This window comes from Amphiura filiformis, chromosome 2, assembly GCF_039555335.1.
Source record: "Amphiura filiformis chromosome 2, Afil_fr2py, whole genome shotgun sequence".
Lineage (NCBI taxonomy): Eukaryota > Metazoa > Echinodermata > Ophiuroidea > Amphilepidida > Amphiuridae > Amphiura > Amphiura filiformis.
Window position 1 is genome coordinate 75,865,417 of NC_092629.1, and position 25,433 is coordinate 75,890,849.

A 25,433-nucleotide genomic window follows, 5' to 3' on the forward strand; every position below is an offset into this window, starting at 1 on the left:
CTCTCATGACTTTCCAGCTCATTTTCTGGCTCTGTCTGGATCCCAATTTCATTTGTGGCCATGGGGATCTCATATCCTTTGAGTATAAGGGCGTAGCGCTGATCACGGCTGCTTTCGCTCTCCCAAGAAGTTAAAGTTTTCATTTGATCAGCGATGTTATTTTGGGCTAAATTTTGTGTCATCATATTTGTTATAGCCTCTGGATCAGAATGATGTGCCTTAAACTGATTTTTCTGTCAGGATTTGTCGTCATTTTGGCGAATTTGTTGTCATCATCTGTAGCAGAATTGTCATGCACGGAATCGCTATACGATCACGTTGATTACCATTCTGAACAGCCCATCAGGGTAAGAAATATCGACTGTTTTCAATCACTTTCGATCGTAATGGAAACTAATCAATCTGAAGCCCCGGATTTCATGCGGAGTTTATCTCACACTGATTATCATGACTCTAAACTTTCAAACGAAACTTTTGAAGTATTATCATCTCTTCATCTATTGCGTTACCCATGTAGGAAAAATGAAACCTCCTCACATAGGCGTTCTCACAATAATAAGCGTTGGAGACATCGTGGTAGACGTGCTGGTAGAAGACATTTAAGAAGAGAAAATCAGATACCAGAAAATCAGATACCAGTTATCATATCCAATTCACGATCAAATATTTATGTTGGTGGGCAGAATGGATGTAATACTAATAATTTGATACCAATATCTAGAGCTAAACCATTCTCAAACCTAAGCGTGTATCATTGGAATGCCCGATCTATAGGCAACAAAACAGTAACATTAGTTGACTATGTCATTGAGAAAGATATAGATATCTTCTTCATCACAGAAACGTGGCTTGCCGTCGAGGATCCCGTAGTCATCGGCAATTGTACGCCACCCGGTTATGAGTTCATCAGTATTCCTCGAGGAACCTCCAATCATGGCGGAATAGGTGTTCTGTTTAAGAAACCCCTTAATCTTGTTGTCTCCCCTACCGGTTTTGAAGCGATAACGTTTGAACATGTATGTGTTACTGACAAAAGTAAATCTATTCAGTTTGTTGCTGTTTACCGCCCATGCCCCACCTCTACAAATCGTCTGACAACAGGCCAATTCCTATTGGAATTTCTTGATGAAATTTGTGTAATACCTGGTCAACTTGTCATTCTGGGCGATTTCAACATTCATGTTGACGTTCAGGACCAATGGGACACAAAACGATTTCAATCTAGTTTGTCTATGTCCCATGTATGGCTTTCAGCAACACATCTCTGGCCCTACTCACATACACGGGCACACTCTCGACTTCCAGGCTATTATTCAGGACACTTACACCGATCCATTGTTCTATTCAGATCACAATATCATCATGTGCACTGTTCAATATGAAAAACCGCAGCCTATGAAGGTGACTAAAACATCACGTGAATATCGAAAACTTGATATGCAACGGTTTGGCGAATGTCTTGACGATCGTCTCCGCTCAATACCTTCAGACTGTAACGATCCTGATACACTATGCGATATGTATGAATCAATTACGTTATCTGTTCTTGATGAACTCTGTCCTGCCGTCACGAAAGAACGCGTGGTAAAGGCTAGGCTTCCATGGTATAGCGATAACATCCACCAGGAACGACGCGTCAGAAGACGTCTGGAACGCAGATTGCGCAATACTCGCTCTGTAATAGACGATGATGCACTGATCGATCAGAAAGACAAAGTTAATAAACTCATTGTTCAATCTAAGCAGCAATTTTTCACTGAAAAGTTTCTTAGCTCAAATACTAAAGATATGTTCAAGACATTGAATGGTCTTTTAAACACATCCTCTCGTGTCTTGCCGAATGCAGACTCTAACACTGATCTTGCTAATGACTTTTTGTCATTCTTTGTTGAAAAAGTTGAAACAATTAGATCTAACAACACTACCACAACTGAGAGTGTTGTTAACCACAAAGTTTGCGAAAATAATATGTCTGGATTTGAATCACTTTCAACTTCTAGTGTTTCTGAAATTATATGTCAAATGTCTAACAAATCATGCTCTTTGGACACTCTTCCATCGTGGCTTATAAAACAAAATTTACCACACTTGTTATCCATCATCACAAGAATTGTTAACGCATCTCTTGTGTCAGGTGTTTTCCCAGAGACATTAAAACACTCCATAATCACTCCTGTCCTGAAAAAGACCAATATGGACCCAAATGCCCTGAAGAGTTATCGTCCGGTAGCAAACATCAAGTGTATTGCCAAAGTTATTGAGAAGGCCGCGTCGTGTCAAGTAATTGAGTATGTTGGCCATAACAAACTTGGTGAGATTTTCCAATCTGCTTATAAAGCTCATCACTCCACTGAGCATGATGCAGTCATGTCTACAGTAGAATTCATCTCGACCTTTGCAGAACTTAAACCCCATTAAAAGCTATTAAACCAAGATAACACTCATTGAAACAGCTCAACTGATTAAATCGGATCTTCTCTGGTTGTGCACATGTGTCTGTTTTCATGTGCGATATCGCAATAAAGCTGGTATTATAGCTTCAGTTGGGTAACCGATTATAAAGGAAACGAAAACTTGGACACAGAAAGTCCAATTAGATCCATGTAAAATGTGAAATGATTATCTTAAAATGTCTAAATAGATCTCAAATTTGATTCAAAATTTGTTGTCATAATATCCAACATATCCATAAAATTATTTAGATTTATCTGTCACTTACCAGAATCATTACTGTTATCGTTAATGAAATAATAATAATACATATTTTAATTAATATTTTGACTGTATAAAAATATCTAAAATTTCTTTCATGGAACTTTAATTTCTAATTCATTAAACTCTAACTCTTGAAAGAGAGAAACATGTACACCCCATCCATAGGGCTAGGGTGGCTGTGGTTTGTGTGTGTTCTCTACTCAGTGGCAGTCACTGCATATTTGTCCGAACATTTTGTCCATCACACAACCATAATATAATTTCTATTAGTATTAGTATTATCATGATGATGATGATGATGATGATGATGATGATGATGATGATGATGATGATGATGATGATGATGATGATGATGTTATTTTTCTATAATGTATTTGAATACATTGCCCAAGTTTACTGTCATGGTGGTTTGGGCGAGTCTTTGTAGTTTTAATTAGGGTATGGAAATGACACCTGTGTGGGGTGGTGTTTGATAGCGGATGTGTATTGGGGAGCGGTTTGGGGTGGTGTAGTTGTCTCTTTTCATTGTAAAAGAACAAAGAAGAGTCTGACCACAGCATTACTGTGCAGCAGCTTGATTATTCTTAATTCTCTATTACGAAAATGGCAGTGTACATGTATATTTATGAAATATGGTTCAAAATTCTCTTATTTCAGCAAATTTGTATTGTACATTTGGCAATTTAGAAGCAAAATCTAGAATTTTTCTCCATTTTTGGAATGTTTTACCCAATGACCCTTTTTTTCAAAATGTTATAATAAATTACTTACTTTTGGTGCAAATTTATGTCAATTCACACCATGGCAGGTGAAAAACAGGTTGAGGCCCGACTTAAGTCCGGACTAGGACCAAAGTGTCGGCCGACATGCAAAGCGCAAATTGAATGGTCAGTGGTCCAGGGGCAATGTTCCAGATGGGGGTCCAGGGGGCGAAGCCCCCAGAAGCTCCAGGATTTTTGAGATGCAAAATCATCTGACCCCCCTTTCAATAACTAACAAACCATCTGACCCCCCTTTTGCCTGACAAAAACATCTGACCCCCCCCCATGTATTCTCCTGCCCCCCCCTCCGGTGGAAATAATGAACGGTCCCTAATAAAGTACGTTGGAAAAACTTTTGCTTTAAAAACTCGGTGGGAGGTGCAGGTGATGCCTTTGCAAATTGCATTCTTGTAAAGCTAATCATACACTTCTCCAGGCACTGCATCGATCAAACACTAGGTCAACTGTGGCAGATACTTCACGCCCGGGGGGCACTTCAATATGAAATGGATATAGGTGTAGGGCTGGCACTTTCGCACTAAGGGGCATTCGGTGAGAGCAAAATGTAAAAAATATGGGGTCATTGGGTGAGAGCTTGATTTTTGGCATTCGGTGAGAGCAAAATGTAAAAAATATGGGGTCATTGGGTGAGAACATGACCTTTTTTTAAATGGAATCTTTAGGTGAGAGCCAAAAAAGCGCCACAAAAACCTCGAAAATCGAATTTCTAGTTCAAAATGGCTTCAAATTTCATTGTTTTTTCAAAATAAGTAACAAAGGGTCTTTGGGTGACAGATCAAATGGAAAAATAGGGGGTCTTTGGGTGACAGAGCATGTGTTCGTAAAAAATGTGGGGTCTTTGGGTGACAGCGATGCTGAAAAAGGGGGTCTTAACAGCCCTACATACGCGTCACCTCCAAAGTTGGAGTGCCCCCCCGGGACTTCACGTCCTAACATCATCATATTAGGGCTTTCACCGGTAGATGCTTGGACACTCGATCTATATGCAAAGCTTACATATGGTAGACACTTGTCCCACCCCTGCTGTTCTTGTAGTGGCAGCAACATCAACGACACTGCATTGGTTACGGTACGATTGTACCTTTCTACTAAACCATCGGACTTAGGGTTATAAGGAGTAGTCCTCGTTTTGGTGATGCCCAGTATCTTGCACATCTCACTGAAAACCTCTGACTCGAAGTTCCTAGATCCCTTGATCTGAGTGCAGTTCTAGGGGGACTCCAAACCGGCACATAAATTCATCCACTAATTTGTTTGCTACCGTCTCGGCACGCTGATCAGGTATGGGATATGCCTCCATTCATTTAGCCCAGTAGTCTCCTACCACAAGGACATATGAATTTCCTTGGTGAGTTTCTGTAAGGGGCCTATAGGTCATCGATTACCACTCGCTCTAGGGACTCCCACACGGGTTTGCTGCAAAGGGGCTCGACGCTTGCACGGGTGGTTCTTCTTCCGGGCACAGTCTATACACTGTCGCACATAAGCTCTGACGTAAACGCTCATGCCAACCCAGTAGTACCGCTCTCGCAGTCCCGGCAAGGTTTTCTCTCTACCCAAATGGCCTGCAGTCTTTGATGCATGCAGTGCATCAAGTGCCTTCCTCCTTAATGACTTTGGAAGCACTTCCCATCATCACTTTCCCATCGCTTCAGAAGGAGGCCCTCTTTCACCGTCAACATGTCCCACTGGCCCCAGTATGTCTTTAGTGCTGCCGACTGGTATGCAACTTCTTCCCATTTGGGTCTTTCACCCCCAGATACCTTCCACACTATAATGAGTGGCATAGTCTCATCAGCCACCAGTCAGTGAAACTTCAGGTATGGTAGTGATATGCCGTAGCCATACTTCAGTGTCACCAGTGTCATTGTTTTCTGCTGCTTCTGTCTCTTGTGTGTCCTGCGTAACACCAACCCCTTCAGCCACAGGAGTGTGCTCTCCACTGCTGCTATACTCTATGTCTAAGTGTCGGCTTGGGCAGGCAATCTTAGCCCTCTCATGACTTTCCAGCTCATTTTCTGGCTCTGTCTGGATCCCAATTTCATTTGTGGCCATGGGGATCTCATATCCTTTGAGTATAAGGGCGTAGCGCTGATCACGGCTGCTTTCGCTCTCCCAAGAAGTTAAAGTTTTCATTTGATCAGCGATGTTATTTTGGGCTAAATTTTGTGTCATCATATTTGTTATAGCCTCTGGATCAGAATGATGTGCCTTAAACTGATTTTTCTGTCAGGATTTGTCGTCATTTTGGCGAATTTGTTGTCATCATCTGTAGCAGAATTGTCATGCACGGAATCGCTATACGATCACGTTGATTACCATTCTGAACAGCCCATCAGGGTAAGAAATATCGACTGTTTTCAATCACTTTCGATCGTAATGGAAACTAATCAATCTGAAGCCCCGGATTTCATGCGGAGTTTATCTCACACTGATTATCATGACTCTAAACTTTCAAACGAAACTTTTGAAGTATTATCATCTCTTCATCTATTGCGTTACCCATGTAGGAAAAATGAAACCTCCTCACATAGGCGTTCTCACAATAATAAGCGTTGGAGACATCGTGGTAGACGTGCTGGTAGAAGACATTTAAGAAGAGAAAATCAGATACCAGAAAATCAGATACCAGTTATCATATCCAATTCACGATCAAATATTTATGTTGGTGGGCAGAATGGATGTAATACTAATAATTTGATACCAATATCTAGAGCTAAACCATTCTCAAACCTAAGCGTGTATCATTGGAATGCCCGATCTATAGGCAACAAAACAGTAACATTAGTTGACTATGTCATTGAGAAAGATATAGATATCTTCTTCATCACAGAAACGTGGCTTGCCGTCGAGGATCCCGTAGTCATCGGCAATTGTACGCCACCCGGTTATGAGTTCATCAGTATTCCTCGAGGAACCTCCAATCATGGCGGAATAGGTGTTCTGTTTAAGAAACCCCTTAATCTTGTTGTCTCCCCTACCGGTTTTGAAGCGATAACGTTTGAACATGTATGTGTTACTGACAAAAGTAAATCTATTCAGTTTGTTGCTGTTTACCGCCCATGCCCCACCTCTACAAATCGTCTGACAACAGGCCAATTCCTATTGGAATTTCTTGATGAAATTTGTGTAATACCTGGTCAACTTGTCATTCTGGGCGATTTCAACATTCATGTTGACGTTCAGGACCAATGGGACACAAAACGATTTCAATCTAGTTTGTCTATGTCCCATGTATGGCTTTCAGCAACACATCTCTGGCCCTACTCACATACACGGGCACACTCTCGACTTCCAGGCTATTATTCAGGACACTTACACCGATCCATTGTTCTATTCAGATCACAATATCATCATGTGCACTGTTCAATATGAAAAACCGCAGCCTATGAAGGTGACTAAAACATCACGTGAATATCGAAAACTTGATATGCAACGGTTTGGCGAATGTCTTGACGATCGTCTCCGCTCAATACCTTCAGACTGTAACGATCCTGATACACTATGCGATATGTATGAATCAATTACGTTATCTGTTCTTGATGAACTCTGTCCTGCCGTCACGAAAGAACGCGTGGTAAAGGCTAGGCTTCCATGGTATAGCGATAACATCCACCAGGAACGACGCGTCAGAAGACGTCTGGAACGCAGATTGCGCAATACTCGCTCTGTAATAGACGATGATGCACTGATCGATCAGAAAGACAAAGTTAATAAACTCATTGTTCAATCTAAGCAGCAATTTTTCACTGAAAAGTTTCTTAGCTCAAATACTAAAGATATGTTCAAGACATTGAATGGTCTTTTAAACACATCCTCTCGTGTCTTGCCGAATGCAGACTCTAACACTGATCTTGCTAATGACTTTTTGTCATTCTTTGTTGAAAAAGTTGAAACAATTAGATCTAACAACACTACCACAACTGAGAGTGTTGTTAACCACAAAGTTTGCGAAAATAATATGTCTGGATTTGAATCACTTTCATGCTCTTTGGACACTCTTCCATCGTGGCTTATAAAACAAAATTTACCACACTTGTTATCCATCATCACAAGAATTGTTAACGCATCTCTTGTGTCAGGTGTTTTCCCAGAGACATTAAAACACTCCATAATCACTCCTGTCCTGAAAAAGACCAATATGGACCCAAATGCCCTGAAGAGTTATCGTCCGGTAGCAAACATCAAGTGTATTGCCAAAGTTATTGAGAAGGCCGCGTCGTGTCAAGTAATTGAGTATGTTGGCCATAACAAACTTGGTGAGATTTTCCAATCTGCTTATAAAGCTCATCACTCCACTGAGCATGATGCAGTCATGTCTACAGTAGAATTCATCTCGACCTTTGCAGAACTTAAACCCCATTAAAAGCTATTAAACCAAGATAACACTCATTGAAACAGCTCAACTGATTAAATCGGATCTTCTCTGGTTGTGCACATGTGTCTGTTTTCATGTGCGATATCGCAATAAAGCTGGTATTATAGCTTCAGTTGGGTAACCGATTATAAAGGAAACGAAAGGAAACAATGGTATGTGTACCTTTGTTCACGAAATGAGACAATGGCCTGCTTTTTGTAAACCAGCATTCTTGAAAATGAGCAACATAATGATTGTTGACTTAACACGGTTTGGAAATAATTTCTTCATATTTTTGGTGTTATCTGTCGTTTACATATCCTTCCTAAAACACAAAAGTGCGACCCTCTCCAAACACCTAAATTAGCTAAAAATTTAGGACATGTTACAAAACTATATTGTCTAGAATTTTAGAAGAGTACTTTTAATATTGGCCGGTTATTTTCACACAGCGACGTTAACTAAGCAATGTACTATTACCTATAACATTAACTAAAACACCAAAGTACGAATATTTCCAAACATCTAAATTAGCTAAAAATTTAGGACATGTTAAAAACTATATTTTCTAGAACTTTAGAAGAGTACTTTTAATATTGGCCGGTTATTTTTCACACAGCGACGTTAACTAGTCATATCCCCATACTTTTAACGTAGGGCTATTTGTAGAGGTCACGCGTCAATGGGAAAGAGCACTGTGTATTGTGTATAGGAAACCGGACAGTAACTGCAGTATGGACCGCTCTTCTCCATGTTAGAAGCGACATCCTTCAGTCAATGGATGCCAACAAGGCTATTCTGCTTGTATTGCTTGACATGTCGGCGGCCTTCGACACTATCGACCATGCAATTTTGTTAAATAGACTCGAAGGTCGTTTTGGTATCACCGGGCCTGCCTTAGATTGGTTCAAATCGTACCTTGAAGATCGTAGAACAAGAGTGATGATTAACAGTGTTATGTCAGATCAGCATGTTTTCAATTATTCTGTTCCACAGGGCCCCATTGTAGGACCACAGTGTTTTATCATGTATGTCCATCCTGTTGGTGACATAATTAGGGAGCATAATGTCAAATTTCACTCGTATGCTGATGATACACAATTATTTTGTGAGTTTGACCCTAAGGTTCCTGGAGATTGCGACCGTGCTCTTGGTGTACTTTCTAACTGTATATCCAAGATAAACGCCTGGATGTATCAAAACAAGTTGCAACTTAATCAAGCCAAAAGTGAGTTTGTGGTAATCGCCACACCAAGAATATTGAGTACATTGCCTGTTATTGAAATGGAGCTCGGTAACATAACCATTCTACCTCCTACCTCTAGGCGTCATATTTGATTCCACCATGAATATGTCCGACCAGATCAGTGGTCTGTGTAGGAGCGTTAATTTTCATATTCGTAATTTATGGCGAATAAGAAGGTTCATTACACAAGAAGCCTGTCATCACGCTGTACGATCTTTGGTCCTGTCCCGAATAGACTATGCCAATTTGTTACTTTTTGGCGCCAAGGAAGTCGACCTCAAGCGTATTCAGCGCCTGCAGAATAAGGCTGCGCGGTTGGTATTTGCTTGTTGACGGGACCAAAGTTCGTCACAGCTTTTGTGTACTCTTCATTGGCTTCCGGTTAAGGACAGAATTAAGTACAAGATACTGTTATATATCTATAAATGTCTTCATGATCTAGCTCCTAGCTATCTTACCAATGATCTTGTTTTGTACAATGTTTCAGATGGCAATGATGACTCTAGGCGTCGACTCCGTTCTTCCTCTGATGTTACCAGGCTTGTTGTTCCACGCTCGAGGCGTACGGCTGGTGACAAAGCATTTCACGTGGTTGGCCCATATCTTTTGAACCAGCTTCCTGTTGGCATCAGAGAGACGGCGTCCGTCCAAATCTTCAAACGCCATCTGAAAACCCATTTATTCCCTAAAGTTTAGGGATTTGTTTATTATGTGCTTCTTTTTGATTTTTGCTTCTTGGTTTATTTGTAATTTTGTATTATTGTAAGGCGCTGTGATCTCTGTAGAGCGCCATATAATTATTCGTTAATAATAATAATAATAATAATAATATGTTTCTGTTAATTCAGTCTCATCAACTTCTGCTTCCTGTCTTTGGTTTTCTTCCGCTTCTTTCGCCATCTGCCCTTCCCATCGACCACACTGTTTACATGGGCGTCTGGATAAACCATCTGCATTCTGGTGAGGTCTACCAGGGCTATACTCGAGGCAGTGATCAAAGCTTTACTACTTCTAACCACCTGGCAAGTTGGCCTTCAGGATTCTTGAGGTTCGACAACCACCTTCAGGACCTGTGATCTGTCCTCACTTTCAATTGCCCCCTCCCTAGTAATGTCTGTACTTCTTCAAAAACTCTACAATTGCTAACAGCTCTCGCCTCGTCACACAGTAGTTTCTCTCAGCTCTTTTCAATGAATTGCTACCATGTGCAATCACGGTCTCCTCTCCGTCCTGTTCTTGTGGCAAAACACAATCGATTGCAAAATTACTTGCATTTGTGTCCAGAATGTACTGTCCTGCTTATTTAGGGTAAGCAAGAATTGGCACAGTTACCAATGCTTCCTTCAACGTCCAAAAGCTTTCTCACAATAGTCGTCCCACTCGAACTTTGTACTTTTCTCTGTCAGCTTGTGCAATGGTGCAGCCGTGTCGGTAAAATCACGTATGAATCGCCGATAATATGACGCCTGCCCCAGGAAGCTACGGACCTGTATCTGTGTAACTGGTGTCGGCCAGTCCTTCACGGCTTCTATCTTGTCTGGGTCGGTATGTATCCCTTTCTCGGACACAATTTGTCCCAAATACTGGACATCTTTCAGTAGTAGAGAGCATTTGCTCGGCTTAACCTTTAACCCGGCACTCCCAAATCGGTCAAACACTGGCGACAACCTTTCCAGAGACTCTTCAATTGTACGGCCAAATACAATGACGTCATCTAGGTAGACTAGCAACGCTTCCCAACGCAGGCCTGCTAGCACATTGTCCATCAACCTCTCAAATGTGACAGGTGCATTACACAGCCCAAAGGGGAGTACATTCCAGGAATACAGGCCACTAGTTGTCCTGAATGCAGATTTGTCACGGGCATCTTCGTCTAGCTCCACTTGCCAGTAGCCTGACGCAAGGTCCAAGGTAGAAAAGTACTTCGCCTCTCCTAGCGCATCGAGCGAACTCTCTATTATCAGACTTCAAACCATCACGTAAAAACGCAGGGGTTTTATATCGGAGCACCTCGGACTAAATGCCTGTTGATCTTATGGAACATCTCTTTGGAACTTTTAACCTTTACAAGACATAAAGCATATTGTTATGACGCTATTTGCTTGCCATAGCTAATTTAAATATATATCGCTCCGCGGCGTTCTCTCCTCAATTACCCCGGACTATTATTCTGGGCAGTTGTCAGCCAGCCATAGCCGGAGGATGAACTAAGAATATTTCGCTCATCTATTATATTATTGTGATCACTTTGTTGATGAGAAATTAAAGTTTATTTGTGAAGTTATATTTTGCTCTCCGTTTGTTTCTGTTGAGTCTTTCCCCGTCTCAGATGGAAGATCTACTAGCCATGTATTTGGTTTAATTTCTAGTAATCAGATAACTGGTTGGTGGATCTTCACATCAATTCTGAGTCATAATAAATGGTGCAGAATCCGATCTTTTCCGGTACCAAGCAAGCTGTGACTGGCTGTCAGCTGCCCCTGGTGGGAAAAACCAACCCCCAGGTAAGTTAATTTGGTATTATTATTTATAGCAATATTGAATTGATTCATATGTATATATATTATGTGATATTTTTGATAGATTAACTGAAATACGCTTCTAGTGATTTCCCGCCAAAGTTGAATTTTGGCGCGAAGAATTTTGTTGCGTGTTTTCTGTTTTCGGCCATTTTGTGAATAATATTGCAGCGTGATATTCTTGTATTGATACAATGTATATTAATGGCGAAAAGTAAATGTGATTATGGCTCCTATAGGCATACAAGTTGCCCTAGGCATGCACCGAGGCATACCAATTGCTGACTCAGAGCAGCCAGAGAAGGTAATCCATAGTACAGAATATAATGATCTTCTCCGACTCAGTCATGAAATAGTGAAATTAGTGGATACAAGTAGTAGGGCAATAGTGAATACAGTGAGAGTAGTACACGAAAACGTAGGACGTACAAACAATTGTTTTGGCGAGGTCAATGAAAGGATATTGTCCAATGAGAGGTACATTGAATCTATTGAACAAAATGTAAATGATCGATGTCATGCACCTGTAAACAGTAATAGCTGTATTGATCAGAGTCCGTATACGTGTAGAGAGGTTAATGACCGTAATATGAAATGTTACAGATGTAATACACTAGGTCATAGCTACAGACAGTGTCCTGAAAAGGAAGATGTGTATAATCGGGGTCGTAGTAACTGTTGTTATCCAACTGATGAACAGGTAAAACATGCACAAACTGTACAGAAATTTGTTTCAAATAGTTGTAATGTAAACAGTGTGACTGACCAAACGCGTCAAAAGAGCAGTAATTCTCCGTGTAATTCAGCCCAAGTTCCGCGCAATGGAAGATTTGATTCAAATTTTGCCGCGTCTGAATGCGATAGTGATAACGTTGAAACAGATTTTGATGAAGAAGTTTATATTTCTGTCACTATTGGTAGCCAAAACATTGACTGTTTAATTGACACTGGTTGTACAATGAATCTAATCGATCATGAGTACTGGCATTCTTTAGAATTGTCACACCAAATTGTAGTGTCAAAACCGCGATTAACAAAAGCCCGTACCGCTAACAAATCTGTGTTGCAAATCAGTGGTTTTGTTGTTGTTCCGTTGTTTATTGAAGGTTCAAAATTTCTCGTGCCAATGTATATTGCTCGAAATCTTAGTCAGGAAATCATGTTGGGAAAGAGATTTCTAAAACAGCATAAGGCCAGATTAGATTTTAACACACAGAAATTGCGATTGTTTAAGAAAAGTAATTTGCGTGTAATTGAAAGGCAAGAAATTCCGCCTCATTCACAATCAGTGGTGCGTGCGAGGTTATCGAATAATCTTCCAAAAGGCACAATAGGATTATGTCAGGGAGGACGGAGAGTCACTGCTTTAGGAGTATTGATTGCCAATACAGTATCAAGTGTTCAACCTATTGCTAACAAATCTAGTTGTAGTACTCAATTACTTGTGTTAAACACTAGCAATGAACCAATTGTGTTGTATCCTAGAACAAAACTTGGTACATTTACACTTGTAAATAACAGTGAAATCATTCATTTTACCGATATAGATGACTCTGTAGTAGATGAAGTACCTGTAGCATCAGTCCATGTAAAGGCACAGAATTCGCCAGATCCTAAGGTACGTGAAGTTCTTTCTCAGGTCAATTTCAATGATTCTCATTTAACTGATACCGATTCTGATATGTTATCTGATCTTATATCTGAGTATGTAGACGTTTTTCAAACCAAAGATAGTCCTAGAGGAAGATATACGAAAATTGAGCATGTCATAAGAACTGGTAATCATCCGCCAATCAAATGTCGTCCTTATAGACAACCTCCTCATGTGCAAGCTGAAATACGTAAGCAAGTCAATCAGATGTTAGAAGATGGTTTAATCAGAGAATCCACCAGTAGTTGGAGTTTTCCTGTTGTAATGATTCCTAAACCTGATGGTACACTAAGATTCTGTTGTGATATGAGATTATGTAACCAAATTGTGGAAAAGAATAATTTTCCTCTACCTCACATAGATGATGCATTAGATAGCTTAGGCGCAGGAACACCAAATTATTTTTCCACACTAGATTTAGCGTCAGGTTATTACCAAATTGGACTTGAAGAAAGCTCAAAACAAAAGAGTGCTTTCATTACACAAGATGGTTTGTATGAGTTTAATGTAATGCCAATGGGGTGTACAAATTCTCCAGCCACGTTTCAAAGAGTTATGCAAAGAAGTGTTCAGAGGTTTAAATTGGAAATTTGTATTAATATATCTTGATGATGTAATAGTGTTTTCCAATTCTTTTAATGATCATGTAGTTCATTTGATACAAGTATTTCAGAGGTTGAGAGAAGCCAATTTGAAGCTCAAGCCTAAAAAGTGTACTTTTTTGCTCAAGAACAGGTACGTTATTTAGGACACATTGTAAGTAAAGATGGGATAGCTACTGATCCAGAGAAACCAAAGTAGTCCAAGAGTATCCAGTTCCAACGAAGGTATCGGAAGTAAGATCATTTCTAGGTTTTGTAGGCTATTATAGGAAGTACATTAGAGATTACAGTAAAATAGCCGCACCTTTAACATATCTCACTCGGAAAGATGTTCAATTTATTTGGTCAAAAGAGTGTGCAGAAGCGTTTGAAATCCTGAAACAAAAGCTAGTAGAACCTCCAATTCTTGCCTACCCTCGTTTTGATGGTACTCAATTTATGTTGCAAACAGACGCCAGTATAAGAGGTCTTGGTTTCATTTTAGCACAGGTACAAGATGGTGAAGAGAAGGTAATTTGTTATGGAGGTAGAGCTTTGCATGATTCCGAAAAGACGTATACAACTACTGAACTTGAAGCTTTGGCTGTAGTTGAAGGGATTAAGAAATATTCCCCATACCTTCAACATACTGTAAAGTTCATAATTCAGACTGATCACTGTGCATTGAAATGGTTGTTTGGTCAAAAGCGTACAACAGGTCGCCTCGCAAGATGGGTACTGAAGTTACAATCATATACTTATGAAGTAGTCCATAAAAGAGGATGTAAGAATGGTAATGCAGATGCACTAAGTAGAATACCAACTCAAGTGTCAGAATCTTGTAATTCATGTAACTCATATCATGTTGACTCCCCTACTTCCTCAGCAACAGATTCAAACTGGACAGAATGTGGCTTGGAGACAATGACTGATGATGTTATCAATGATTCTCCTGCGTCAGAGACAAAGCCAGATCCAGAAGTGAATACTGTTCGAAATCTGAGATTTCAGAGGAATAGACGACTGGATGGAGACAAAAAGTATGTAGATATTCAAAAGTTCCTTCTTTACCAACTGATGTTAATGTGGACCATTTCAAAGATGCTCAATTAGCTGATCCTTTTGCTGGTCCCATGATAAGATTTTTGGATGAAGACATATTGCCTGATAATCAAAGACAAGCACGTGATATTTTATTGCAGTCAGATCAATACTATGTCCATGAAGGTATTTTGTATCATATATGGCACACACCCGCCAAACGTCACATGCCAGAAAGAAATACTGTGCAATTTTATGTACCTGTAACCATGATTGATATCATACTTAACAACTGTCATGATAATGTTTTAGCAGCTCATTTTGGTTTTCAGAGAACATATCACAAAATCCGCCAAAGGTATTTCTGGAAACGTATGTATAGAGATGTTGACAATTGGGTAAGATCGTGTATATCTTGTGCTCAGAGAAAAACACATAGACACAAAGTTAGAGCTCCCATGATGACCATGAAGGTCCCCAGTGCATTTGAACGTGTAAGTGTGGATATCTTGGGTCCTCTACCTATTACAACCAATGGTAATCGGTATGTATTGTGTTTTACAGATCACTGTACCAGATGGCCTATCTTAGTTCCAATTAAGACTATGGATGCAGCTACTGTAGCTAGAGCATTCTTTGATCATATATGTCAACATGGTTGTCCGCAATATTTGCTTAGTGATCGAGGTACAAATTTCCTCAGTAAACTGGTGCTTGAAGTGTGTAGAATTATGCGTACATCAAAGTTGAATACAAGTAGTTATCATCCACAGTGTAATGCTATTCAGGAACGTTTTAACTCTGTTATCTTAGATACCTTGTCACACTATGCTAATGAGTATCAGACAAACTGGGATGAGTATATTCCAGCCATTCAATTTGCATATAGGTCTACACCAGCAGACAATTCTGTAGGATTTAGCCCTTTCTTTTTATTATATGGCAGGGAAGCAAGACTACCCCTGGATGTGACATTGATGGCTAAGAGTGAATACCCAGAGAAGACAGTGAGAGAACATATCCATCATTTGGTATCTCAATTAGAAGTGTTCCGTGCAATATCTAAGCAACATCTTGAACTTAATCAAGCTAGCATGAAAGACCGTTATGATGAACATGCAAGTGATGTACAGTTTCAGGTGGGTGATACAATTTGGTTATATATTCCAGCCACTCAACCAGGCTTGTCCAAGAAGCTCATGAAATTTTGGTCAGGACCATACTTACTCGTAGAGCAAACGGGGCCCGTGAATTTCCGTGTTCGAAATCTGACAAACAATAAGTTGATGTCAGCCCCAGTGCATGTTAATCGAATGAAGTTTGCCTATGATCGATATGCCAGACCAGAAAATCATGTCATGCCCAAAGATTTTGTGCAAAGGGATCCTCTAGAAGGTGTTGTAGATGCTGATTGTCCAGATGACTCGTTTGCCCCACTTATGGCATCCCAGGAATTGGATAAGCGCATATCTTTTATACCGGGTCTACCTTTGACTCCTGTTACCACAAGTAGTGAGTATGAAGTAGAGAAGATTTTACGTGGTAGGTACAGGGACAACAAGCTTCAGTATCTTATCAAGTGGCGTGATTTCCCAAGTTCCAGAAATACTTGGGAGCCTGCTGATAATTTAAACCCAGCTGCATTGGACTTTTTGAAAAGTAATCCTGTGAAGATATCTGGCAAAAGCAGATGAATGTGTTGCAATTAAATTTTGTAATACTATTGTTGTGCATAGAGCAGATTGTAATTTATGAATTTTTGAAAACTGTGTGTTCAGGAATTTTGGATGTATTCATTTTTCAAATTATGTGAAGAATAAAGCAGATTGTAATTTCAATTATGAATTTTTGAATTGAAAATTGCGTGTTTATGGAATTTTGGCTGTGTTAATTTTTCAAAATTTGTGAAGAATTTAAGAAAGGCAGCGTGTGTTATGTTATGATGTTATACTGTATAAATCATGTTATATTGTAGCTTATTGTATATGGTATACGGTATTCTTATGATTATGGAATTAAGAAATATGCTAAATTAGATAGTATGTATGTGTTATACTTATACTGTGTATTTTGCTTGAGTTTATATTTCAGAGAATTCGAGTCGTGCTGAATGGATTATGGAGTTCTTTGGTCATTTTCGTGGTCAATCATCTGAACAATAGGTGCATTTGGATTTGAACTTGACACAGAAGAATTTTGTTCCAGTTGGTATGCAATATGTGTGATTCTGAAATGATTGTGAATTTTCGTCAGTACAATAATTGTGATTCCAGAATAAGATTTGATTCAGAAATAAAAAAAAAATATGATACGGGTTAATTAACTGTGACCTGATACATGACATCCATTTCATGCAAAGTAGTACGTAAACTTTGCATACGATTTTCATGTAAGCCCGTTATTCTGAATCAAATATTATCAAGGTATTGGTCTTCAGCGCTGAATGTTTATTCCGTCGTGTGGAATTGTTTCGTCGTGTTCGTCAAGTACTGTATCTACGGGAGGAACTGCGTCTTATTTTACAATGTTGGTGCATTGAAAACTGCAATTATATGAAGAAATTAATTCGTCTGTTATTTATATTGACATCCGTCATCAGTTATCGTCTAATTGCAAAAGCAATTTTTATTACGTCATGTTTAAAATTTTATGGAAAACATGATCTGAATCACACCGACAAATTAAATGTCAAGTTCATCACGCAAGTGTCAAGTTCAACGTCAAGATCAGCGTCAAGTACAGTGCAGCGAATGGGTTCAAGTCGACAGCGGTGGATCTACTGGCCAGGGATTCAGCGATTCAAGATTATGAACTCTAGGGTTAATTTTAAGGTGTAGTTTAAGGTGTAGAGTAAGATCTTCGCACTTTCTGAAACACATGGAACTTGACATTGTAAATGCCCAGTTTGGGGATTGTGCAAGGTCTTGGTCGATGTCTTTCAGAATTGTGTTAGTTGTCATCCCCTTTTCCCTTTTTCCTTGTCTGCTGTACGAGCTTCAGAGTTTTAAAAGATGTTGTTTTTAAAAATAATAATTTTCTTCCCATCCAATCGTGTTTTGGAGTTAAAATGTTTCAGATTAAAAGATGCAGTTAATTATTAGTCATGCAGTTACTTGATGGAATGTTATGTCTGATGTTAAAGTTTGTGTTAGAAAGATATATATATTTTTAAATCATAGGTTGATCAATTCAAATTGCTATTTTAAAAAGTTATATTATTAAAATTAGAATTGTCAGGCGCCAATTCAAGAAAGGCAGGGCGTGTGTTATGACGCTATTTGCTTGCCATAGCTAATTTAAATATATATCGCTCCGCGGCGTTCTCTCCTCAATTACCCCGGACTATTATTCTGGGCAGTTGTCAGCCAGCCATAGCCGGAGGATGAACTAAGAATATTTCGCTCATCTATTATATTATTGTGATCACTTTGTTGATGAGAAATTAAAGTTTATTTGTGAAGTTATATTTTGCTCTCCGTTTGTTTCTGTTGAGTCTTTCCCCGTCTCAGATGGAAGATCTACTAGCCATGTATTTGGTTTAATTTCTAGTAATCAGATAACTGGTTGGTGGATCTTCACATCAATTCTGAGTCATAATAATATCATGAAAAATAACTCACAGATCATTTTATTTTAAAAAATCCAGTTTAAATTTACATGCATTCTTTCATACAGGATGTCTCAATAAAAACACAACCCAGCAGTTCGACATGAAATTTATAAATATAACAGTGGCTCCGGAACCGGGGGGCCTGGGGGGGGCCGGCCCCCTCAATAATTTTGGTGAGGGGGCCCAAGTACCCTAGAGCCCCCCTCCCCAATAATATGCGGTAAAATTCATAATTCGCACCCACCCCCTTTAGCGTTTCGCACCTCGGACCGGACCGAAAATTTTGGGCCCCCCCAATATTAAAAATCTTCTGGAGCCTATGTATAACATACATATTGTTAGAAATATAAATTGAAGTATAAGCTGAATGTATAAAGCTTAATTTTGTGAGGCATCGCTCGTCGCTTTTGCATTTATACTTATCACGGCGATGGCGATTGCAGACTACAATCAAAATATTCTAAATACCACAAAATACATTTTTCGAACATCCGTTGCTGACAATAATTATTGCTTTGATTTCATTCATTACCGAAAGTTAATAATCAAGAAAGCAAAATAATAGATCCAGTTGGTTGGAAATGATTGGTTGATGTATTCATTCATGTGTCAAGCGACATCGCTTGGAAGTTGAGATTTTTTTCAACTTGCAAAAGCGACATCCTTGTTGCCGCGGCGAGTGTCGATTAGTAAACTTCGCTTGTCTGCAAACTTGATTGATTATAAATTCAGCATAACAGCCAAAATATAGAATGCAGAGGCAAACAACACTTGTTCACAGATTCAAAGATCTCCTTGTTCACAATTAAGATTTCACTTCACACATCCCAGAATTAACTAAAACAAGGACAAAATATGTTACATATACTATTGTTATGATGCAATAATGACAGATTTAACTAATCATCTTTCATTTTCATGCAGATTAAAGTACTTTCCTTAATATGTACAAGTGTTTGTGATTTAAATTGGAAATTTTATAGTTATTTAAACTACAGTTTCACAATGACAACACCAGTCCAAAAGAAATTAATCTGAACCATAGTGTGAAGTATCCAATACGGCATGGTCCATACTCTTTAGTTGACGTTGAATATTCAATGCATCAAGACTTGTATTTGCTATTCAATCTATTATTTCCTGCAATTCTCGGTATTCATAATTCGTTGCGCCACCTATCGACTAAGCGAAATCGGCCGAAAATCGCAATGCATGATGGGTATTTGTCGACATCCAAACGGTACCAAACCAGGAAAATACTCGAGTTGCTACGCGATTTGCACGCAAACGTTTATGGCAAGCCAAGGGGTCCAAAAGTGTGGAACAGCTACGCGTAGCTTCTTTCTCGTTACGAGCAGCTGTTTGACCAATCAAAATAGTCAAATTTAATCACGTGGTTGGGTCGTTAGCTGCGCGTAGTATAGTTATAGGTATCCTCTTTCACAATTATTATCTTGTAATTAATTTACGGAATTAGCATAGATAACGAACGGGTAAAGGAGGCCAAATCACAGCACGTGTCAAGAGAACATGTTGCTAATGCCTGGCTAAAATGACACAAAGCATATTTATTTAGTGTTTCCAAGTTTACACCGTGTTTAATAGCAAGTAACTTTATACTCGGGCTGTATTAGCGGTGCAGGGGATATGAAGGTCAAACAACAACTACTACTGATGTAAAGCGCTGTGTAAAGATATTGCAGGAAAGCGATATCACATGCCACTGTGTAAATATGGAGAGAGTAAAATGGGTCATCATTTTTTTCCGAACGGGGTGGGTTCCTAAATTTACAAAAAGTCTGCGTCAATAAAATTGCGGCCCTCACTATTTCGGCATCAAAATGTTATGACCCCCGACTCCCACCACCGATACACCTTACCCCCTAGACAGGCTAAAATTGTATTGAAATCAGTCTTTTTGAATACAATAAACACACTATCTGTAGTCATCTTGTGACTCCCTACATTTTGTCATTATCAATTTATGACCCCCTCCCCCGTTATTAAAAAAAAAAAAAAAGTATGACCCCCTATATTTGGGATCCCTTCCGAAGAAAATGATAGCCCCTAAATATAGAACAATCATCATTCTGTTCAGATATTACTTTAATAGCACCTATACCATTTTTTGCTGATATACTACAGATATTTTCATTTACAAAAATTAACAACGTAATATTTGTGAGAGAGGATGTTTACATCAGCTCCACGTGTTTAAAACCGCGAATCTGATTGGTTAATAAGCTGCACGTAACGAGAAAGAAGCTACGCGTAGCAGTTCCACGCTTTTGGACCCCTTGGCTTGCCATAAACGTTGGTAAATTGATCGAACCAATTTTAGCGATATATGTGACCGTCCACGGCGAATGAGCCGTAAATTCCTCCCCGGTCAATTTTGTTTTATTTCGTGTTTAAAAATAAACATCATAAACTTAAAAATGGTATATCATTCGACTTCAAACGATATCCAGAAGCGGGGTTATGGGTTGTTAAACTTTGCTCCTTCAACGAAAATTATATTACATGTGTCTCTTTTTCCACATTGCTGGCAATAAATATCAAACAGTCATAATTAGCGGTCATTTCAAATCATCCCCAAGTCAACAAGGTTTAAGAAAGTTCTCTCATTGTTAATTGTTGGTTATGCATACCTGTACAAAATACAATGCCTGGTAACCCACCACTTGAACAGGATTTAGCAAAAGCAAACAAAGACCAGAGCTATTAAAAGTTCTATCTAGACATCTAAGGTAGAAGCTTATTATCCACTTCAACAATAGGATTATTGATTAGTTTTTGACTATCAAAATAAGACAGATGTCGGGCCAGCTTAAGTTACCGATGAAATTTAGGGAATTAACGGCTCCTTTGTGCTGCCGGGTCACATATTTCCTCGATTTTTATTTCATTTTCAACCATGGTCAATAAGTGTGAGGCGGTCGAGTGTTATTCTCATGCGAACTTAAGCTTAAAAAGAATTGCGTTCAGGCGAAGCTAATTGATTCTATTCATTGCCGTCCATAATTACTTTAGGGAAGATTGCCAGACTCGAATCTGTTTAATGTATATCATTAAAGGTCAGGTCTATAATTTGCAAAAACAAGTTTATCTCTATTCGAAGAGAATAATTATTACATTACAAGTTGAAATTGTGTGGGTAAAGTTCAGCCTCGTACGTGTTCTTCCCCCGTTTGAAGCGTACGTGTTCTCCCTCCGTTTGGCTGATGACGTAGGTAAATGAAGCGGACATTCTCTCATTCTCTCATCATACAATCACAATCACTTTGACAAGTTTGACATTAGCAACAATGAGTTGTACTATCATTTACCATAACAATGCTGCATAACAATATGCAGACTATTGTTCTCATTTCACAAACAAAGCCCACACAGTACTATGCGTTTGCTTTGTAATATTTCATCCAACTGAAACTATAAAAACTACATGAGTTTGTGGACTTAACACGGTTTATATGCTAGTCTCAGATAAAATTCTAAGCTCAAATTATTTATTTATTTTTTAGGCCTAATATTTCTCATGATATTGATATACATATGAATTGTAATATCACAATTTACTAATATATATAAAAGAAGCGGCTGATTTTATCCTTATGTCTAAAAACCATTAAATTTGTAATACTTTTTAGATTTTTTTTTTCTGTGAACAACAACAGTATACGTTCTGTCCATTGAGAGCGTTTATAGTCCCTTTTCTCAAAGCGGGCACATCTCATTTCATGACGTCACCGTTTTTCTAGGCCAAATCTGTCTCGTTCGAAGGAACTCACCGCTTAAGTTGGTTTTTGCGGAATATCAATTTAAACGTCTTATTTTCTCAAAAAAGGAGTCAATTTCATTGTCCTGATAATATTAGCTTCCAATCATATGATGTTGTTTTTGCTATAGACCTGCCCTTTAATGACAAGGCTGGTTAAAGTATTTTGCTTGGAATCACTGGGGTAAGCTAGCTCGAGATACTCTAGCTAAAATACAGGTTTACATTTACTATCTTACATTATCTTGCTGTATTTCAGCTAGAGCTCCAAACGACAAGCTTCCGGGTTTTTTGGAGAACAATACTGTTACGTAAGATGAAGAAGAAACCCGCCTCGGAGCCCGCCCTACTCATTATTTCATTGTACTTATTGCAATTTGCCTCCACACATTACGTAATCAACACAAAGCTTTTGTGAGGATTAGTGAGTGGATAAGAAATTGACAGTGGAGGATACGAAGGACACGCCGATTGTTAGTTGTCAATCATGAATTGCCGCAACGTATTAATATTTTACTGCATGGCATTCCGCAAACACCAAGACAAATTATGCCGTATTTTTCCCAAGATCATCTCATATGAAGTAAGCTGAATGCGATCTGTACTTTTGTAACATTCCGATCGCTTTTGATCACCTATTATCGGCGAATTTGCTTGAAAACACGTGAGTTCATGTTGTGTAAACATAATTAGCATAGACACAAATGAAATTACGATGCAATACAATGCAATTTGAATGCGCAGCAGATCTATAGAAATAACGTTGCCCGGTTTTATGCAGAATTAGACCCTGTCTGGGGTAAGCAGGAGAAACCAAGATGTACCACTGCTATCACATGTACTTCAGCGATCGCACGGGGACCAACAACAGAAGATGTCGACGTAAGTGGCCCTTTCCGGCATATTACTATAAGTCGATAGATGGCACAATTTATTTACCGAGAATTAAAACCACAGAACCTGGACTCCCTATACCGCCACGTACAGTAGCACCGTCAGCTATTTTTGTCTTCAAAGATATCGTTATTGTTGGGAAGCTACTGCATCTTCCACCAGTGGTAGAACCGTTATGAACCTCATCTAATACTTTTGCTCACCAAACTTGAAGCTTATCTATTTGTGACTGTATACCGTGAGTCTTTTTCATTTTTATGTATATAGACTCACCGTGAGTCTATATACATAAAGCAGAGTACTACAGAGGGTTGACATTACCGATTCATGTTTACTGCTAACCTGCAAAGCTTACAAGGAAAGCTCTTTCAACTTGTTGACAAACTCTCATTTGCAAAAGCACCCAAGGCTTTGCCGCTGCATGATTCTGCTCGCAATCTCGCTAGTGAATTCTCCACATTCTTCAATGAGAAAATCACGAAGGATAATGATGAACTTGATAGGTGCAGCAATTAAGTTTGAGGATGTTGTTCCAAACATCCCACTCGTGCACGCAGTACCTGAGCTCAGCGAGTTTACTCAGGTGTCACACAAAGAAAGGCAGGAAGTCATCACCAGCTCCAAGTCAAAGTCCTGTCCACTAGACCCGATACCATCTTGGGTATAGAGGTTATCCACGTCACTCATGTGTGACTTCTATAACAAAAGGCGCTGGTTCCCGTAGTATTCCTCATTCAAACCAATTCAATGCACGACCTCGGAGTTACCTGCATGACTTTGGCGGGTTAGTTTGAAACAGTCATGGTTGCACATGCAGGTACTTCTTTTGAAAATCCTAAACAAGGTATAGCAGTCGTTGATAGAATATGCAGCTTATATAACACGGATACTCTCTATTGAAAAAGTGCCTTGATGATCTGTTACCCACCATCTGTGACATTGTTAACATTACATCTGGTGAAGTACCTGCTGCCTTAAGCTCGCCTGACACCACTGATCAAAAAAATAGTCCCTTGATCCGGAATGTTTAAAAAACTATCGTCCGGTGTCAAACCTATCCTTCCTGTCAAAGATCACCGAGAGATATGTTGCTAAACAACTTACGGTGACAGACAGTCAGCATACCGTAAGAACCACTCCACAGAAACAGCGCTCACACGTGTAGCAAATGACATTCTGCAATTCATGGATGCACATGGTGAGGTGGTTCTTGTCCTTCTTGAATTGACGAATGCCTTTGACACCATCGATCACGGCATCCTTCTGCAAAGACTCACAGACCGATATGGGATTAATGGTTCTGCGCTTCAGTGATTCCAATCTTATCTTTCAAATCGTTTTCAAGCAGTTGTGATCGATGGTGTCCAATCTGAGTTTTCACCACTCGTACCCCTGTGCTTCTCTATGTACACAGCACCGCTCGAAGACATTGTTAGATCTGTTGACGGCATCCAACTAATGGGATACGCGGATGATACTCTGATTTATAAGTACTCAGAAAAAGTATAGTTTGACCTATCTCCGATGTAAAGTTCGCGAGTTATATGAATGAAGGCGATTGTAAAATTTTGGTCCCCAACATTTCCACAAGGGTAATAAAATCAAAAGATGCTCCGATTTTGATCAAAGTGGTCTCAAATTATTCTGCTTGGAAAAATAATTAACCAAAGATAGTTTTCCATATCTCAGGTGTTTTGTTACCTGGGTTACAGGGTAAAAATTCACAGCGCATTGAATCATGTTAACCTGGATTTTGTTATGTTACCCAGGTAGCAAAACACCAGAGACGAGCATTGGCGACATAGGCGCTGGGATTAAGTATCATCAGTAGACTTCGGTTGTATATATAAATGCGCATTTATAAATGCGCACGTGACCAGATGGCCAGCGCCATATTTGCATTACATCACTGTCAATCACTGAAATGGCGACCATTGAAGGAGTGGCTAAAGTTGTGACCTTGTTTCGTGGCTAGCACTGGCAAGGAACATTGGCTGGAGGTTCGATGCTATAAATTTGCAAGGATAAATCATGGATATCGAAGGATCATGATGATTGCACAGCACCTCCCCCATGTACAAACATAACTAATGTTTATTTATTTTTATTTATTTATTTATTTATTTATTTATTTATTTATTTATTTATTTATTTATTTATTTATTTATTTATTTATTATTTATTTAATTATTTATTTATGTACTTAGGCGACGAAAAACGAACAATTTTTAACAAATTGGGAAACAAATTTTTCCTGTA

At 39.1% G+C, this 25,433-nt stretch overlaps 3 protein-coding genes across 3 annotated transcripts; all 3 read left to right on the forward strand.

The window, feature by feature from the left end:
• Nucleotides 1–386: 386 nt before the first annotated feature.
• On the forward strand, nt 387–5,274 carry LOC140143192 (uncharacterized). Its single transcript, XM_072165187.1, has 3 exons — nt 387–1,016; nt 1,255–2,280; nt 5,257–5,274. The coding sequence occupies exons 1-3, from the start codon at nt 387–389 to the stop codon at nt 5,272–5,274; spliced, it is 1,674 nt and encodes a 557-aa protein (XP_072021288.1).
• A 602-nt stretch (nt 5,275–5,876) lies between these two features.
• LOC140143208 (uncharacterized) lies at nt 5,877–9,796 on the forward strand. Its single transcript, XM_072165188.1, has 4 exons — nt 5,877–6,506; nt 6,745–7,725; nt 8,851–9,082; nt 9,588–9,796. The coding sequence occupies exons 1-4, from the start codon at nt 5,877–5,879 to the stop codon at nt 9,794–9,796; spliced, it is 2,052 nt and encodes a 683-aa protein (XP_072021289.1).
• A 4,264-nt stretch (nt 9,797–14,060) lies between these two features.
• On the forward strand, nt 14,061–16,609 carry LOC140146625 (uncharacterized). Its single transcript, XM_072168494.1, has 2 exons — nt 14,061–14,891; nt 15,839–16,609. Exons 1-2 carry the CDS (start codon nt 14,311–14,313, stop codon nt 16,584–16,586), a joined length of 1,329 nt encoding a protein of 442 aa, XP_072024595.1. The 5' UTR covers nt 14,061–14,310; the 3' UTR covers nt 16,587–16,609.
• Nucleotides 16,610–25,433: the final 8,824 nt, after the last annotated feature.